The following is a 19603-nucleotide window of genomic DNA, read 5'->3' as shown; positions in this document are numbered from 1 at the left end:
GGGCAGACGGTCTGAGACCACCAACTAACCCCCTACTAAAAGCAGCACCCACCCCTGCTATGCATCCCGTCCATGGTGTTGATATTAAGGGGCCGTTGCTTTTAATTTCTCTTCTCTTCACTCTCTCGAAACAAATTGTGCACATATTCGTAATGAATTTGCGTTGCGTTCCACATTTTTTCGATTTTCGGTAATCAAATTGAATGGCCATAAAACTGAAGCATACATTTATTATATATTATGTATACTATATAATAAGATTCTTATGTACAGCTCTGTAACTTTTAAGACGTGTTGAATTATTTATTTATTAGTTATTATACGAGAAAGAGAGACGAAACCTTAGGTCTTATCTTATCGCTCCATGCGTTCGGTATATGTCATGAATGGGTAACGATTGTAAAGTAGCTAAGATTATACTTCAAGTCTGATGATGTCTCTTTAATCTATTAACAAGCCACTCACTGCAAACAATCGATGTGAGTCACACTAAACCAAATGAGAAAAGAATTTATGAAAAATACAATGCGAAAAATTAAATTTAATTAGCTACGGTTATTACTACAACAGGGGTTGTAATAAAATTGTGCTAGATATGCAGTTGGTGAAATTCGCCATTTATAAGATGCATATAATGTGATAAAAGTAGTTTGACACGTGAGATACGAAGAGCAAATTAAGTAAGTTTAGTTTATCGCATAAAATTAAAATATGTCGGGTCGTTAGGGATATTAAACTTGGAAATGAAATTACTTATTTCGTATATTACAAATATTGATCCCATATATTATATTTAATGCTATCATTTAGTTTTTATAATAAATAATTTTTATGTTTATCTTTTTAATACGTCTTAACAGAATTTTCTAACCTATCCTCGCTTTCTATTGTGAAATACGCAATTTACTAGATACTAATATAAACACTGCGATAAGAAACAATTATGAATCACATTACATGACTGAAAACCAATCATAACAAAATATCCCCAGCAGTCTCAAATCTCAATTCCCTACACAGCACTTTGTATTTTATTTAATTTGACTGTATTTTATTTTAACAATGTTATCAGACCCTACTCAAGAGGCTGATGATTTATTTATTATTTAATGCTTCGTGATGCCCTACTTATGCAAAGAATTTACTTTTCGCCTTTTACAGAAAATGGAACGCCAGGGCAAGATGGAACTGGCGGCCAAGGAGCGAGAGTCTCAACGCCTGCAGCTGATACCCAAAAAATGGAATCGTCGCGAGGAATACGAATTCCTGCGTGTGCTCACCGGCTATGGCGTCGATATGCAACTTAGCACGCCTATGGGCTCCAACAACAACAACAGCAGTCAACAGACTCCAGACTGGACCAAATTCAAGCAAATGGCACATCTGGAGCGCAAGAGCGACGAGACCCTCAGTGACTACTACAAGGTCTTTGTGGCCATGTGCCGCCGACAGGCAGGCCTCAAGCTCGCTGAAAACGAGCGTGGCTTGGAGGGCATCATCGAGGAAGTGGAGAAGGAGCATGCCAAGCTCATACTTGATCGTCTAGAGCTGCTGGCCAAGCTGCGTGAAGTGGCGCGCAATCCACAGCTCGAGGAGCGTCTAAAACTCTGCGGCATGAATGCAGATACACCTGACTGGTGGGAACCGGGACGCCACGACAAGGAATTGATTGCTGCCGTACTGAAGCATGGCTTATATCGCTCGGAGACCTTTATCTTTAACGACCCGAACTTTAGTTTCTCCGAGTCGGAAAAGCGTTTCATACGCGAACTCGAGGCTCAACTGCAGCGCACCATCAAACTAGAAGCATTCAATGCAGAGGCCGAAAAGGCGGCGGCAGCAGCTGCGGCTGCAGAGAAAGCCGCTGCAGCGGAAAAGGCAGAAAAAGCCGCTGCTGTGAAGCACGAGGTTATCGACCTGGATGATGAGCTGCTCACCAAGGAGAGCGTTATCAAGAAGGAGTCGCCTGTGAAGGCTGAAGTCAAGCCAGAAGAAAACGCTGAGAATACAAAGTCTGAGGCGGAAGACAGCAGCACCGAGCAGGAGAAGAGCAAGGTGACTGAGAAAGTCGATGAATCTGCAGAAGCTGTAACCGCCGAGAGCGCAGAAAAAGAAGCCTCCAGCGAAGACAAGCCGAGTAGTGAAGCCGCTAAGGAATTACCCGCTGAAAAGGTCGACGACGAAGTCGAGGAAGTTAAGACTAAAGACAGCGAGGAGAAAATGGAAGTAGACGAACCCATTGCGGAGAATGGCAATGAGAAGGAAGCTGCAGCAGAGGGAGAAACCCCAAGCTCAACCGAAAGTGACAAACCCGCAACTAAAACAGAGGCTGACGAGGAGTCTGCAACGGAGGAGAAAAAATCCACCGAACAGGCGGAAGAAACCAAAATGGATACAGAGACTACCGTCGAGAAGTCAGCAGAGTCTGATGAGAAAGAAGCAGTCGAAGCGACCGCTGAAAAGGAAGAAGCAACTCCCGTTAAAGCTGAGGCAGCTGGTGAAGAAACCGCAGCAGTTGAGGCAGTCAAGGAAGCTGCTGCAGAGCCCGAGAAGGCAACAACTCCTGCCCCTGAAGTCGTCGAGGCCAAGAAGACCGAAGTTGTCGACGAAGTCACAGATCTGACAGAAGATGACAAGCCGGCTCCCGAGGAGAAGCCCTCTCTCAACGCAGAGAAGCAGCCTAGTGAGCAAGAGATACTCGATCTGGTTGCCGCACCCACCGATCCCGACGACGACGAGGTTATGAAGGAGAAAGAAAAAGCCGTCGAGGAAGAGTGCAAGAAGCAGGCAGCCGAACTCAAAGCTCGTTTCCCCGACCTTGAGGTCATACAGCCGGCAGCTATTAAACAGCAGAAGCTCGAAAAGCCTAAGCTGGAAATGTGCATGATCCGTTGGTTCAAGGACTTTGCCCTCGAGCGTCGCATCGCACACATCGTCTGCTGCGTGGAGAGCAACAAGTGGCCTGTGGACAAGCACTATAGCGCTTTTGCTGGTTTAAAGGGTGCCACCGATCTCAACATTGCATTGCACGAATCGATACCACACCTGAACAGCATTGAGCGTCGCTCAACGACACCCGATGTCATCACCATCACCACAGATCAGGGTGTAACGAAACACCTGCAGGCCTCCCAAATGCAACAGGTGGCCAGCAATGCTGCCGTCGGATCGGCAAACAACGTTGTCTCGGCCAACGTAATGCCCACGGTCAAGACACCCACAGTGGTGCCGACAACGGCATCGTTGCCAGGTCTGGATGCCAGCAGCATCAATGCAGCGGTTGCTGCTGCTGTGGCAGCTGCTGCCAGTGGCGGCAATGCCACCTCATTGTCCGCTTTATTGCCGGGCATGTCGCTGAGTGCGGCAACCGGGGGCACTGGAGCAAGCGGTGTGAATGCCGCGGGATTGAATGTACCCAGTGGTGTTGGCGTCTCGACTGCAGGCAAAAAGCGCAAGCGACACATTGCCATCGATGTAGAGACGGAGCGTGCCAAATTGCACGCGTTGCTCAACAGCTCATCAAGTAAGTGTTTCAGAAAACTGTTTTTAATGCATTGAGATTCCTAATTAATTTCCTTATTCACCTTGCAGTGGCTCCTAAAGACTGGGAAAGTGAGATTGCCAACATGGAAGCGTTGACTGGTTCCTCAGGACGTCGTGGCGGCTCAGCGGCAGCTTCGTCTGCAGCCCTGAGTGGCATGCAACCGCCACCAGCGCATCAGCATCCCTCACTCTCCCGGCAATCCTCCGGACAGTTCAATAAACCCGCTGTGCCGGCTCTTAAAACGCCGCCACCGTCAATGGGCGCTCCCATGGATCTGTCATCCAGGTGCGTAATAACAAGCAAAACATGCAGTCTAACTACTTGTGGGCATAACTAATTCATATTCTGGACTTTTTCACAGCAGCTTGCCCAAAATGAACATGACAGAAATGCTTAAAACGGCGTCCAGCGCCGGAGCTATCGATCTAAGTGAAGTGCAGGACTTCTCCATGCCCTCGAAGAAGTCGAGCGTGCATGCCGCGCTTAGCTCAGCCTTCCCCCTCGATGGGCAGCAAGAGCAAGCTGGACGATACGCTCAACAAACTAATGAAAAAAGAACAATTGCGTAAGTTTAAGAGAATGTCATTAACTAACTAGCGATAGTAACCAACATAATTCCCACCACAACAGACTATTGAAGAGCCTGTAATTGGCAAGGAGAAGAAGCGCAAGAAGCTGGACGAGATTGTGCTCGGTCTTTCGGCGGCCAAGGAGCAAAAGACCTTCCCGGATCCCTCGCTGCCATCCTCAAAGAAGCCACAAATCCCACCGAGTGTGTCGGTGACGCCGGCTAATCTGCAAGCGCCAAGCCAGCAGCAGTCGAACCAGAAGCCCTTTACCATCACTGTTACGACAGTGCCCGGAAGTGAGTTTGAGTCTCTGCGCTTTCATTTCTAATCCCCCAAGCTGAAGCTATCCACAACACGCACTAAACGACTATCTGTCTCTCTATATCTTCTCTCTTCCCTACAGAATCCAAGAGCAGCAACCAAGGCAGCGGAAGCGGCGCTGGTGCAAGCAGCAGCTCGACGGGCAGCGGCCTAAGCGCCCTGCAGAACATGACCATGGGCGGCTTGTCCAGCAAGGACAGTCTGAATGCCCTGCTGGCCCAGACAATGGCCAGCGATCCGCAATCGTTCCTCAAGCAACAGCAAAAGATGATGCAATATCTGCCGCCAGCGCAACGCAAGGCTTACGAAAACATGCTGGCCGAAATGGAGCAGGCCATGAAGCTCAGCTCCAAGTTCAACGCACCACACGACGTCAACAAGGTCAACAAATGGCTGTCGGACATGAGCAGCCCACTCGGCGATCAGCTCAGCATTGACTACGTTGGTGCAGCGGGCGGCAGCGCGAGCAGCAGCAACAGTCGACGAGGCAATCGACAACAGAGCAGCAGCTCCAGTGCCCAACAGCAGGCGGCAGCGCTGCAGAAACAGCAGCAGCAGCAACAACAACAGCAGCAACAACAACAGCAGCAGCAACAACAACAGCAACAACAACAGCAGCAGCAACAACAGCAGCAATCCATGAGCGGACCTCTCGGCTTAACAGGCGAGGAGCCAGTTCCGGTGATCAACAAGCAGACGGGCAAGCGTCTGGGTGGCAACAAGGCGCCTCAACTTAAGCGTCTGATGACCTGGTAAGTGTCCCTTATTAGGGTTTATGCACGAAGCTACACGTTATACATGAAATTAACCCCATCGCTTTGCAGGCTCACGGAGAACCCTAACTATGAAGTGGATCCCAAGTGGCTGGAGCAAATGCAGAACCCCATGTCGGCACCTTCGCCCAAGCCCAGCGTCAGCAACATGGACAACAGCGGCAGCTACGGCGCTAGCAAATCGCATGGCGGCCGACCCTCCTCAAACTCCAGCAATGCCTCTTCCAGCAGTCACACCCAGCAACAGCAACAGCCGAGTGCAGCCCAATCGCCAGCTGGCGGCAATTCGAGTGGCTCGTCGAAGAAATCGTCGCGTCAATCGCAATCGGCTGCAGCCTTGGATCAGGCAGCGTTGCAGTTTGGTTCGCTAGCCGGTCTCAATCCCAGTTTGTTGGCTAATCTCCCAGGACTCGGTGCATTCGATCCGAAGAATCCGCTGGCCGCCTTCGATCCTAAGAATCCGTTGCTCTCAATGGCGCCATTTGGCGGCATGCCCGGCATGGGCAGTCTACCCGGTCTGGGCAATCTCAACAATATGAATCTGTTTGCCAGCCTGGCGGGCATGGGTGGACTGGGCAATCTGGCCGGCATGGATGCTCAGTCGCTGGCTGCGCTCATGGCTGCTGCGGGACCAACGCTCGGCGGCCTCACGGGCAGCACGGGCGCGGGCTCCGGCAAGAGCCAATCGCAGTCGAGCGCTGGCAACTCCGCCTCCGCATCATCTTCCTCAGCGGCCGCCAACAAGAAGAAGCAACAGCAGCAGAACGAGGCCGCTCAGTTAGCTGCAGCAGCAGCCGCCGCAGCGGTGGTGAACAGCGGTGCTGGTGGCAACTCGAGCGGTGGCAAGAATGCTGCCGCTAATGCTGCTTCTGCCGCACAACTGGCTGCCGGTTTTCCGTTCCTCTTCCCCAATCCGTCAATACTGTATCCGCCCATGAGTCTGGGCGGTCTCAACCCGTATTCCCTGGGCTCTAGCGGTTTGGGATCTGCGTACGATCAATTGGCACAGCAGTATAATCTGCTCAATGGCGTGACCACGTCATCGGCCGCACTCACCGGAACCACGCAGTCCTCCAAATCGCATCAGTCGCAGTCCTCGAAGTCGAGCAGTTCACGTGGCGCCGCCAATGCTGCTGCGAACTCGGCAGCCAATCTGATGAACGCTATGGCGAGCATGAGCGGCGGCACGGTGACGACACCCTCCACCAGCAGCAGCTCCAGTCGCAGTCGCGGCCAGAGCAACAGCCAACGCAATTCGTCCGCCTCTGCGACGCCCAGTGCCGCCGACATGGCTCAGCTGTCCAGTCTGCTGATGCCCGGTGCTGATCCGCATCTGCTGGAATCGCTCAGTCGCATGAGCAGCATGGATCTGGCGCAGGCAACGCGACTAATGAGCTCCCTCGGCATGCCACCATTGCCCACGCCAAGCAGTTCCAACAGCAACAGCAGCAGCAGCTCCAGCGCCGCCAGCAAACGTGCTGCGGCCGCCGCTGCTGCGAATGAAGCCTCTGCGAAGGAGCAACAAAAGTGGCTGGAGAGTCTGGCACGCAGCGCGTTGCCCACGGATCTGGCTGCGCTGCAGGCCTTCTCACAGGGCAAAATGCCGTCGACCAGCTCGGCCAGCGGTAGCTCGAATAGCGCCAGTTCCTCAGCGGCCAGCAAGAGCTCGAAGGCGATGGCAGCAGCGGCTGCTGCAGCGGCACAATTGCCGCAAATACCCGGCATGTCCAGTGACTTCTCCCAGGCGCTGCTCGCCGAGATGGCTGCCCAGGCGATGGCAGCCGCAGGCGGGTCGTTGCCGCTCAGTGGTCCCGGCTCACTGGCCAGCTTGGCTGGCTTGACAGGAGGCGCCTCCAGTTCAGCGGGTGGCAGCAGCAGCAGCGGCAGTAGCTCAGCGGCGAAGCGACAACGCGAACAGGATGCGTTCAAGCAGCAAATGGACTTCTACACCAAGTCGCTGGGACTGGGATCGGGCATCTCGCTGATACCTACATCTTCGGCCAGCAGTAGTCTCAATGCAGCAGCTGCCTACGCAGCAGCTCTCGATGCCGAGCAACTGCAGCAGCAGCAACAACAGCAGCAGCACAAATCGAAGCGAGCTCGCAGCGAAATGCATCCGACAAAGGATGAGTTGGCTGCTGCCGCCTTGGCTGCAGGATTGCCGTTGAATCTGGGCGCAAGCATGAGCACCATCGAGAAGAGTCTGCGTGGCGTCGGCTCCTCGAGCAGCTCTTCAACACCAGCGCCGACGCCAACGCCGGAGCAGGACAAGGTGACGCTAACGCCACTCAACAGCGGGTCGAACGCCGCCTCCAATGCGGCAATCGCTGCTAATTTGCCCTCGCAGACAACGATCACGATTGCGCCGCCCATCAGCAGTGGAGCAAGCACCAGCAGTGAACGTTCCGAGCGCAGCGAGTCGCGCATCTCGCTGACCATCACAAATGCCGCCGATGCCGCAAAGTTGCCGCCACCCTACGAGGAGGCCGACGAGCTGATCATTCAGCCCATTCTGAAGAAGCCAACGGCGCCGAGCAGCAGCCATGGTGGCAGCGTTGAGGATCTGGATGCCAGCGGTGGCGGCAATGCAGTGGCCAACTTGAGTGGTTCCAGCAGCAGTAGCTCATCGGTTGCAGCAGCAGCTGCTGCAGCGGCGGCAGCAGCGGCAGCTGAGGAGAATCGTCGCTCATCGAATCGTTTGAAGCGCCCGCGTTCGGGCACCGAACATGGTGGCGCCTCAGCGGCTGAGCAACCGCCGGAAAAGCGTCGTGAGCTGCGCTCCACGCGCCACACACGGCAATCGGCTGATGCGGCAACGCTTAATCTGTCAACGGGGAGCGAGTCAGAGGAGCGGAATGAATGAGTAAAACGATGCTCCTAGCCAGACGACAGCGCCCCAGCGGCGGGCGTTCGAACCAGACAAGGCCAGAACAACAACAATAAGAAGCATATGAAGATGATGACGAAGACGAAGACGAATATGAACCAAAAGCAGAAACAAACGGCGGCCAATAACGCAAGCAGTAGGCACCGCACCAGAAACGCAAATCGAGGTGCAACCGCAACAGCATCCAAACTGAAATCAAGGCTAAATGTAACGAGTACGCGCACTAGAACGAGAGCGAGTGCCACAACGAGCACGAGCATGCTAACGAGAGCGAGTAAAGGCTCTCGACGGAGAACAAGTTCTAGTAAACGAACGAGAACGAGTGCGAGAAGTACGCGAACTCGCGCTAGATTGAGTAGTAGATCCCTTAAGCTTAAAGTTGTGTAAAGTATAAGTAAATAACCCCATTACATATATAAATATTTATATATATAGTATATACTATGTGCATCTATATATATATACACATTTATATATAGATACGTTTGTATGTAGCGAGTAGGAGGACTCAGATATTGCTGCTGTGCCAAGCTGCAGCTTCTGTTTGTGGGGTGGCGACTCGCTTCTCACTCTCTCACTTCGGGATCCTATTGTGCGTTTAACAACGAGCACTGCTGCAACTATGCTCGCTGCTGCAACGACACCGGTGAACATGGAGATCGAGAGAGAGAGAGTAGTGAGAGAAATCTCTAGCAGGAGCAGGCAACTGGGCAATGTATGTGATCCTCGGCTGAACGGAGAACCTAACACAGCGGGAAGCAGCATTAGACTGAAACCCCGCAACTGCTGCAACTAATTGCGGGGCCTTCAGACTAATGATGCTGCCACATCACGGTTCCCTATATTATATATTAAAAAAGCGCTTATAATTTAATTGTAATTGCGAGGCAGCGAGAGAGGAGAGGCTGCTGTACTCGCTGCCCCGCAGAGAGGAAAAGGAAGAAGACGCAGAGAGTAATCGGTTTAAATTATTGCAAATTATTATTGTAATCGATAAGCAAAATGGCAAAAAGCAGAATGTTTCAACAACAAAAAACTAACTTACAACAGTTTCAAATCGACACACCATACACACATAGATACATACACTCATACACACACACCTATTATTATGTATACACATATATAGATATATAGGATTAATTGGGTTCAAAGCTGTCGTCCTTCACAAGAGTTAATCTTAATCACAAAACGAAATGAAAATGAAAACAAACAACCTGTACATATTTTAGTATCTTTAAAAGACTCGCGTCACTTAAACGTTCTCGTCGATCACATCAGATCGTGGATCGCATCATGAATTCTCTCTCCATCTGTTTTGAATACTTATCTATTATTTTTATAATGCATATATATATATACATATATATATGATTAATTGTGTGTGTATGTCTAACCCTCCTTCAACTACACAGCACCCGATCTTTAAATCATCTTCGTGTATCCTCCGCACCCTTTTGTCGTCCTGCCTATGTTATAATTGTGTACTCGCGCAAGTCCTATATCTATATATATATATACATATACATACATACCTTTATATATATATGTATACATATACAATATACTGACATTGTCATTGTCAAGATCGCTTTTAATTTCTAATTTTAATTATGTAATTAGTGAACAATTTATATTATTGCATAAGTTTTAATTTGTATTTCGTATGTTTTTAACAATTGAAAATGATTTTTGTGTACTTGGAACGTAAAACAAAACCTACCAACCAACAAACTAATCAGTAAACAAAATTATAACAACAAGAAACAAATCACACAAATGTTTATTGGAAGAGAAAGAAAATAGATTTTTTTTTAAATTAATTCAAAACTTTTATGTATGTATATGCAATTGGCGCGATTATTAGACGGCAAAAACTGGCTCCCAAAAACAAAAGCATAAATATATATATATTGAATAATACATAAACTATATACATAAATCAAAATGGAAATACTATTTTGTTTGCACTTTGATCCACTCAACAAAAAACAACAAACAAAAGAATAAAAACATTAACAGTTGCACCAACAGACAAGAGAAAATAACAATTTAAATTAGAGATGCTAAGTATAAATCTTAATTAAAGTATGATAATTACAACACAACTACAGCAACAACAACAAGATAAATATATGAAAAATAAATTTCCAAAATTACAACAAAACATTGCTTTTATTTCCTTGATTTTTTTCAGCAAATCGAAAGGATTTGTGTTTTTATAATGCAAATAAAAAGTTTTGTCAAATGACATTCAAATATTTCAAGAAAATTAAACAAAAAAAAATTTGTAAGGGGGGGGTATGTATGAAAATTTTCTAAAAACTGCTAAAATCCTGAATATCTCGGCCATTTGAAGGACTATCGAAATGTCCTTTGGCATAATTATAGTTATGATCAATAGAAAAACAACGAGCCAATAAAAAGGACGAATATCCTGTAAACAACGAAGTTACAAGTTACTTTTTTGTATAGAGAAAATAGCTTATATCTCTCGCATATCCTTTCGGATCCTTGCGAATTCTGTGTCAAAGGACGGTTCTTAGTGTGGACTAACATCCTACCAAAGGACATCCAAATTGTCATTGTGGTTCTCAAGTTATCCTGCAATTTGTGATTTCGGCTCGATTCCTTTGGCCCTCGGACTGAAAAATTACAAGTGTTGGATTCTTAGATGACCCCATGTTTTTTTGATGCCAATCGATAGTGTTCGTCGTCGCGATCATAACAATGTAAGTCCTTTGAAAATGTGGCAGGATATGGCCAAGATATAGCTTATTTTGGAAAAAGGATATTCGTTTTTTAGCTCTATCACAACTAAGTCCTTAAGGATCCTGCAAGGATAAGTATTTTTGTAACCAAGACATTTAGTTCTATCGACCGGCATTCAAGGATTTTAAGGATATTAAAAAAAAATTTACTTGAAAATTTTTCAAGGGGTAGGTATAGAAAAAATGGTAAAAAATCAGGAAACCCGACATATCTCGGCCATTTGAAGGACGAGCGTGATGTCCTTTGGCATAAGGACAATTTTATTCAGTAAAACCCGATTGGCAACATCAAAAGGACGAATATCCTTAAAACAACTAAGTTACAAGGACTTTTTTGTTTATAAAAAATTGCGTATATCTCGGCTGTATCCTGTCTGATCCTTGCGAGTCCTGTGTTAAACGAAGTATCTTGGTATGGGCTATCATCCTACCAAAGGATATTCAAATTGTCCTTGTGGTTCTCGAGTTATCCTGCAATTTGTGATTTCGGCTCGATTCCTTTGGCCCTCGGACTGAAAATTTCCAAGTGTTGGATTCTTAGATGACCCCATGTTTTTTTGTTGCCAATCGATAGAGTTGGTCCTCGCGATCATAACTATGTAAGTCCTTTGAAAATTAAGTAGGATTTACCCGAGCTATAGCTTATTTTCAAAAGCCCAAAATCACTTGGTGTAGTACCAGGCGAACATAAATAAGCGATAGAGAAAGTCACTTACGTGACTGTGCAATAAATATTCGAAATATAAATTTATGTTTAGATTTATTCACAGTAATTGAGTTAAACTTAATTAGAGGCAACTGAAGCTGCTTTTAGCATTGTGATAACCCAAATTTTTCGATAAAATTGACAATAAACAAAGTTAATTCTAATTGATACGTGCGCCGAATTTGCTTCGCTTTTGAAATATCGTTGAAAACGCAGTTTCTTATCAGTTTGTTTTTTGGGACCGATTGCTTAAGCCAATGGGGGGTTGGAAGGGCAAGGTGCATGGTTCAATGGAAAATCGAACTTACAATAAATACAAAAAGTACAAATATGTATAATATACAATGTATAAATCTGTCTGTTATTAGCATTTAAAGCACTTCACCAGCAATGCCCCCTGCCATGCGAAGAGGGACGTCGCCTTAACGCGATAGTAAACTTTGAGTCTTAATAGCTACAGCTAAATAATTTGCGCATGTTTTGCCGTAGGCTTCAGCTTCAATTCTAGTTGTTTTTTTGGCCTAGTTCCTGGCTGCCGCTATTGAACTATATATAATTCATGAACATGGATCGCTCGAGCGCCTCCTCGAATAATGCTTGATTGCGCAGCTTCTCCTCCGGCGTCATATCACGCAGTTCGTCAAAACCATCATCCGAATAGGCAGGTTCCTCGGCCTCACCATCAGCGGGTGCCTCGCCACCAGCAGGTGGCAGCAAAGGCTCGCCAATGATGTGACGGATGTCGTTGGGTAATGCTTCAGATGCCTTCAGCTGTAGGTAGATGGCCTCAGCCGTTTCCAGCGTACGCTTTAAATCGATGGTGCCGGTTAGTTCGTTGATATGCTTCAATATATCGGTGAATTCGTAATTGCGTTCGATAATCACACTAGTCTCCTGATCCAGTATAGCTACGGAGACGAGCAGATGAAAGTTGGCACAAGGCAAACGTGTCCACAAGCATTCCCATAGCTTGAGCACATCGTCGTTGTCGAATTCTCTCTTGTACCACACGAGAAGCCAGCGGAAGCAGAAGTACATGTTGTCCGAGTCATGGCTGCACATGTAATTGCAAAGCGGCGCATTGGCCACCTCAAGGAGGCGTCGTAGCTGGTCAAACTGGGTCTTCATGCCAGCTTGATCCATGTCAAAGTTGGTTGAGACCATGTTCATGAAGCCAACAAAACACCAGAAGGCATCAACCTCATTCACCTGAATCTCCAGTATGGGCGCTAGTAAATCGGACATGCCTTGCACATAACCCAGATCAAAGTTATACATTACATAGGTCATTAGTATGCCTTGCAGCAGCGCCAGATTGGGATTATTCTCGCCGGCGAAAAACTGTTGTGTGCGATCGGTGCGTTTCACATCCTTCTCAATTTGGCACTTGCGATCACGATATCCGCCAAAGTTAGCCTCCTGCGCTTGAGTCATTGCAAGCCACTGGGCCTTCATTTTATAGTACTCCATGGATTTTTGTTTGCGTCGCTCGATGCGTTCCAGTTGTGTGTCAGACCATTGGTAATAGTTCAGCAAATACTTCCAGACCTCGGCACGCAAGCTCGGCACAATGCCGCCGCGAAATATAAGCTCCTTAATGCGCTCACTGTCCAGAATGCGGCCATCGGGTGTTTGAAACTCCAGCCACTGTGTTTCATTTAGCGGAAGACCTAGAAATGGAAAAGTCGAATGAGTCACGGCACCACATTGAAGTGTAATTTCTACTTACCGCGATAGACACTCTGGCGAGCTGGCAAATTGTTAACAATCTTTTCATCCTGCGCATTCAAGTTTTCCAGTTCGCTATCCGCCGGTGATTTGTCAGCGCTTTCGCCGCGACTCTGACTGTTGGAGGAGCAAGCACTATTTGTGCTGCCGCTCAGCTTGATGAACTGATAGTTATCCGGTGACGTCTGACGATCGCCTTGTATCAATGTGCTGGGTCTGTTCTTTGGCGATCGCTGAAACGCCGATGGCTGGACATAGTCCGGTATGGTGCCCAGAAAGCCAGCCAGCTTGTTGGGCAGCCAGCTTTCCCGGGGTAGCTGACTTGCCTTAATCTCGCCGATATCCAGTTCAGCAAATGTTTTTTTTAGCTTTTGATTTTCCGTATTCAATATGGCATACTCCTCGCCGCCGCCGCTGCGACTCGTCTCTGAACTCTCGATGAAATGCTGCTGCCGCATGGAGCGCACGAAGAGATCAGCATTGCCGTGCTGAAAGAAAAACTCACAATGCACGCCATTGTCTGATTTCCGCAGGAATCGTATTGTCTGGCCTCGGTGTCGCACTTCAACCGCCGCCAAATCATCTAAAAGGGCGCGCATAATTCGATTTCGTGTAATTCCAGAATTTCCATTGCTGCCCACTATATCCAGGGGCTTCGTATTGAAGGCATTACACTCGGACGTGGTGCGAGTGCGTCCCGATATTCGATCGACCAACGCCCAGTCGCCCTGATCCTGACTATCGTCGGCAATCATTATACTATCGTTTGGCTGCCATTCCAAGTACAGACGACGTCTGGGCAGATTGTACTCCACCAGGGACAAGGAGCCGCTGGTATTCATTTCGGCCATGTGCTCGGCATTTGCCTTCTTTAGCAACACGCCATCGTGAGTGCACAAAATCTATAGAAATAGTTGAAAATATAAGGGTACGTAAATATACAACATGAGTCAGTATGTACTATGAACAAAGAAATATTTTTACAGCGAGCAACATTTTTAACTTACGTTACCAGTTCCCTGGGGCAACTCAGACTCCGATCCACCGTTAATTGGCAAATCAACGCCCACTTGGGATTCGTTCAGCACGCCCAGCTGAATTTGCTGGCAGCGCTCATAGCGCACCGATTCGTTCATATCAATCAGCCGTATTTGTTTTTTCCGACGCAACAATAAAATTTTCAGCGAATTATTACGTTCTAGATATAAACAATTGAATTTTCGCCTCAATTAGGTGTGTACACACTTTCGATACGACGCTGCCAACTTGCGTCAAACAGAATATACCGATTAATGACAGCGAGTGCATTTCATAAACAAATAAATTGCAATTTTAAAACATTAAACAATTTTGAATTTTGAAAACATTTATCACCTAATTTACTATATTGGCAATTTTTTCACTCAGTTTGAAAATGTAACGGACAAATTGGAAATTTTATTTTCGACTACTGTGCGTTTTCCAATTGGACTGTGGTTTGCAATTTAACTGAAGTTCATACAAATTTTATTAAATATAGTGCATTGTACGGTAGTCTCAAAAGGAGCAATAATCAATTATTGCGCTATCCATTTCTCAACGAGTTTGAAAATGTAACGCCCAAATTTAACGAATGATTTTCGTTTTCATTCGAAATGCACTTTCCAATTGGCTTATGTTCATGTAAAAATTCTGATACGACTTGCGACACAATTTAAATTTAATCGCATCATGGCCACCGACCGAGGAGCAAGCGACCAATTGATCGAGAGCGAAAGTATATGCACTCTTCTTACGTGGGCATATGACACTTAACCGTTAAAGATGGCTGCATTTAGGTAGTGTATGCCGGAACTGTCACGTTCGTTGATTATTTGAAAATAGGCAGCATTATATATGTATATGAAGCATACGTATTTTTTTTTCTCGCATTTTGTAAATAGATTAAAAGTGCCCCATTCGTGTGATAAGTGCGAGTTTTCAATTCGTTTTCGTTTTTCCGATGTCGATGCCGAAGGAAAATCGGCACGACGAGCGAACGATTCGAAAACATCTTTGTCAGTTTTGAAAAATGGACGAGCATTCAGTTTGCAGTTCGCGACTACGTCGATCGGAAACGTTTCGATTTGTTTCATTCGTGTTTTTTAAGTGTCTTGTGTGTGATAAAAAAGAAAAACATTTTTTCACTACAGACTGAAACCGTATATTTACAGGTGGGTGAACGTTTATCCATGGTGAGGAACTCACTTTGACCCACTGTGCCATTCAAATATTTGGCAAAAGTTCTTGTTTTTTTGAAATGCCATTGGAGTAGAGAAATCTCTCAATTGTGAGGAAAAGAAAAACACAGATGAATTAAATAACGATAAACAAGTCCATTGTTCTTGTGCTGTTATGTTCGGATTATATAATTTTAGATGTTTAGCGCAAAACACTAAAAATACTCTGTCAACAAGAAATGCATTAACTATTAAATATTTCTACTTTACTGCATTAAATATTAGCGCCAATTAAAAAAAAGGGTCAAACAGAGAATATCTGCTGTGTTCTTGATTTTGAAATTAGCTGAGCAGCGTAAACAGATTTTTAGGTATAAATAAATGTGTGTATACATATATAATATTCACACATCCATACATATTTGTATATTGGAAAAACATGGTCACATATGAATTGTTGAATTCTTTGTCTCTACTTTAAAAAAAATGGGACAGCTCTATTAAAAATTAAATTCGAAATGAATTTGCCCAATTAAATAATATAATATTTCTATATTCAGTTAAATCCTGAGCTAATTACTAGCCACTGTCTATCAATATATATATATATATATATATTACCATGTTGACATTTCGACTTGATGCCCTTTACAATTCCATCTGATATGCTGACCAAATTTACATTTGATCGTGTGATATCTAACGCCAGTTTCTTCCCCCTCCTCACTCACACATACACATAAGAGGCATCTCTCTCTATCACTATCATCACTTCGCTCTCTTTCTGTGTGTGTGACACAGCCGAATTGTTTTTCATTTATCGGGTAAAAACAACGGCAACAGAGCAAAAAACATGAATATTTTTCGGCGTTCTCAGTTCGTGGACAAAAATAGCGCCACCCACGTATAAAAAGTTTTGAAACTGTATTTTGCCTTACAGCGCCTACGAATGAATGCGAGTATTTCTCGGCCGATTGGCTTAATTAGGATGAGCAATAACAGTCCGAGCGAGGGGCTGCTGCACACGATCTACTAAATTCCATTTAATGTGTGTATTTATTTATTTATTTTTACTTACCAACCAGTTCGTTGCTGCAGCATGGAGAAATCGTGTCGCCCCAAACGCAATCGTCGTCACAGCAGGTGAGTGCGACATCGAGGAGAATCACATACAATGCTCCGATACTCTTGTAACCCAATTAATTATGATCTCTTCTTGTTTAGACGCGCATGGCCACCAGAAGATGATCTGCATCAGACGCGTGCCACGAAGCGACTGTTTACACCGGATATTAAGCGCATGCTCAAGGATTGGCTGATACGACGCCGCGAGAATCCTTATCCGAGTAGGGAGGAGAAGAAGCAGTTGGCTGGCGAGACGGGTTTAACGTATACACAGATTTGCAATTGGTTTGCCAACTGGCGACGCAAGTTGAAAAACTCGGAGCGTGAGAAGGCCAAAAAGTCATGGGGTCATCTGATCAAGAATTATAATCACAATGCCCGAGGGAATGTGGAGCAGTTTAGCATCTCGTCCGAGGATAGCATTTGGGAGGAAGACATGCGACCATGTGTTGCTGATGATGATGATGAGAATGAGTATGACGATGAGTTGTCCAGTCGCAGCACAGGCAGCGATGGCAATGGCAATAATGCCAACACGACAACGCCATATAAGCCTAATTTCTATGTGGAGTCTGCCATGGAATCGCACACAGATCAGAGTCGTAATCAGAGCGTCGATCGGTTGCCCATGGCCAAGTACAAGCAGCAGATGATGGAGAAATATCTGCGTGACAGTGGCATGCAGCAAAGTGGGGATGCTGGAGCTGATAGCAATGGTGGTGGCGCACAGCTGAACAAGTGGCTGGAGAGTGCGGCCAGGTTCACACCAGACAGGCACAACTATCACATTGAATGGAATATGAGCAGGTAATCTTTTTATGCCTCAACTATTCTATATATCCATTCTAACAACGTCTTGTTTGGTTTGCAGGCACAAATGTGGAGGGCAGGAGCGTCCTGTTCAGCACCAGCTGCTGTTCACCAACGATGCCACAGCAGCAGCGGCTCGTGGCGAGCGTTGGCTTCTGCATCACAAGGACGAACTGGATGCGGCTGAGGCACTGGCCAATTTGGCGTTTAACTGCAGACAACGCTGGCATCACATGGCCACCACGATCAGCTCCTAGACACGACTAAGGCAGGCGACTGGGCCACTGACGCCATCAGCATTCCAGCAGAAGATTCGAGCCGGTTGGAAAAGTGCAATCTAGTCATAGAAGCAGTTTAAGATTCTAATTTAGTATGAAAGACAAATATTATTTGCTGTTATTATTATTATAAAATAAAAAGAAAACAATTACAAGTTATGTCGCCTCCTCCGTCGAGGATGATTCGCCCTTGGCGTGCACGTCCAGCACTTTAACCAGATTGCATTGATGCGCCTGCAACTGTTGCACCACAGTACCGGCGGCTTGATTCAACGTTTGCACTAGCTGCGCCTGCGCCACCTGCAGACTGGGCATCTTTGCAAAGTCCATCAGCTCATTGCGACTGAGCAACTTGCTCTCCACAATGCCACCCAACAACACCATTTGCGGCACTTTGCGTGTGATGCGCAGCAGAGCACCAATCTGCTGCGGATTAGGCGAGAACACGATACAGTGATTCGAGTGAAACAGTGGCAGAATGGCCTCATACGCAGTGCCGGTGACAGCCTGGCCAATGATCTTACGACCGTAACTCTTCAAATGCATGTTCTGTTTATGCAATTGGACGCGAACACGAAATATCTCGTCGGCGTTGATGGAGTTCAGGTGAAAGACAGCCGCGAGTCGCGAGTGATTCAGCCAGTTGAGCACTTCACGGGCCACAATCGCATTGTAGGGGTTTTCCAGCTGTGTCCCCGTGCGTTGGGCTCGTGATTGAAAGCAGGTCATCGCCTTTGGAGGCTCCGGGTATTTGGGTTGTGTTACAGCAATGACTCGTGCACGTTCATAATGTGGCTCCTTGGGTCGCTGAATATTGATCTTGCCGCGGTAGCGCAAAAACTGCAATAATGGCGAACGGGCCGATGTCAATGGCAAGCCTGTGAAAGCAAAGGCGTCGTTAGGTAAATAAATCAATTGTATAACCACAGAGCACAGCTGTTTTGCTGCTAAGGAAATTACTTGTAGCACGTGCACTCACTTTGTTGTATAAGGTTGGACATTTCGACGGGCAGTTGCGGTTTACTTGTTTCACACTTAATTCACGAATGCTCTTGTTTTTGCAATTCTAATTTACTAATTTCATTCGTATAAATAATTGTTAAATTCCACCAGCCGGCCAGTGTGACTGCAATAGAATTTGTCAAATATTAGAGGTGTGAGAGCAGCGATGTATCGGTGCATCAATGTTTCTACATTTTTATAAACATCGATATTTCTTGACGATTTTTCCTGGTATATTTTTTCTAGTATTTTTGTAGTTTGAAGATGGCGGGCCAAAATGTTAAGTGACAAGAAGACAACCGACAATTATTGTGGTTTTTATATCATGCCATGATAATCATGGCATATCTAAAAACGTATTTTTAGCAAAATAAAAAATAATGAACTTTTGATATTTAGATCAGGAAGCATTGCTATTAAAATAGGAGTTGAAAACATCCCACAACATTTATAAAACCTTTCTTAAGCCCGTTGTTACTTGCTTGATTTGGAAATGCAAAAACTTTCAGACATAATGCATAGGTATAGAATTTATTTAATTACAGGTATAACATTAACATCTATATATATTTATATATATATTTATGTGTGTTGTGTGTGTGTTTATATATATAGGCTGTAATTAGCTAATAGGGGTTACCTGGGACTGTCTTTGATCAGTCAAGAACTATTGTGATTGAACTGAGAAAAGAAAGAAAATATTGGGTTCAGTGCGAAATGAAACAAATCGTTTAACAGAAAAAGTTTATTGAATTTGTTTATTCACTTAGAAATAAGTGTAATTTAATCGGGTTCTTCATCAATTAATTAACTTAAAAATAACTAAAAATGTCTTAAAACAATAGCGTTTCATCTGTTCTTCATCTTCTTGTGTTACTGACAAAATGTTTG

At 45.7% G+C, this 19603-nt stretch overlaps 4 protein-coding genes across 4 annotated transcripts in view; 2 read left to right on the top strand and 2 right to left on the bottom strand.

The window, feature by feature from the left end:
- LOC133836339 (uncharacterized) overlaps window positions 1-10261 on the top strand; it is a 36251-nt gene extending 25990 nt beyond the window's left edge. Inside the window, 8 exon segments of the mRNA XM_062266778.1 lie at window positions 1162-3523; window positions 3592-3829; window positions 3909-4041; window positions 4043-4093; window positions 4095-4109; window positions 4175-4409; window positions 4517-5186; window positions 5259-10261. Of these exon segments, the coding sequence (XP_062122762.1) occupies window positions 1162-3523; window positions 3592-3829; window positions 3909-4041; window positions 4043-4093; window positions 4095-4109; window positions 4175-4409; window positions 4517-5186; window positions 5259-8070 (6516 nt within the window). The 3' untranslated portion in view covers window positions 8071-10261.
- Window positions 10262-11608: 1347 nt separating this feature from the next.
- On the bottom strand, window positions 11609-14543 carry LOC133837001 (TBC1 domain family member 15). The gene is made up of 3 exons (XM_062267646.1): window positions 14307-14543; window positions 13301-14201; window positions 11609-13241 (listed from the first exon to the last, which is right to left on the bottom strand). The coding sequence occupies exons 1-3, from the start codon at window positions 14433-14435 to the stop codon at window positions 12118-12120; spliced, it is 2154 nt and encodes a 717-aa protein (XP_062123630.1). The 5' UTR covers window positions 14436-14543; the 3' UTR covers window positions 11609-12117.
- Window positions 14544-15188: 645 nt separating this feature from the next.
- LOC133837011 (homeobox protein Mohawk) lies at window positions 15189-17840 on the top strand. The gene is made up of 4 exons (XM_062267658.1): window positions 15189-15491; window positions 16583-16640; window positions 16722-17429; window positions 17494-17840. Exons 2-4 carry the CDS (start codon window positions 16597-16599, stop codon window positions 17687-17689), a joined length of 948 nt encoding a protein of 315 aa, XP_062123642.1. The 5' UTR covers window positions 15189-15491; window positions 16583-16596; the 3' UTR covers window positions 17690-17840.
- LOC133837020 (large ribosomal subunit protein uL10m) lies at window positions 17819-18864 on the bottom strand. Its single transcript, XM_062267669.1, has 2 exons — window positions 18690-18864; window positions 17819-18588 (listed from the first exon to the last, which is right to left on the bottom strand). Exons 1-2 carry the CDS (start codon window positions 18709-18711, stop codon window positions 17867-17869), a joined length of 744 nt encoding a protein of 247 aa, XP_062123653.1. The 5' UTR covers window positions 18712-18864; the 3' UTR covers window positions 17819-17866.
- Between the last annotated feature and the right edge of the window lie 739 nt (window positions 18865-19603).

Source organism: Drosophila sulfurigaster, chromosome 2L, assembly GCF_023558435.1.
Source record: "Drosophila sulfurigaster albostrigata strain 15112-1811.04 chromosome 2L, ASM2355843v2, whole genome shotgun sequence".
NCBI lineage: Eukaryota > Metazoa > Arthropoda > Insecta > Diptera > Drosophilidae > Drosophila > Drosophila sulfurigaster.
The sequence above is the reverse complement of the archived record's forward strand: the minus strand, read 5'-3'. Positions and strand labels throughout refer to the sequence as shown.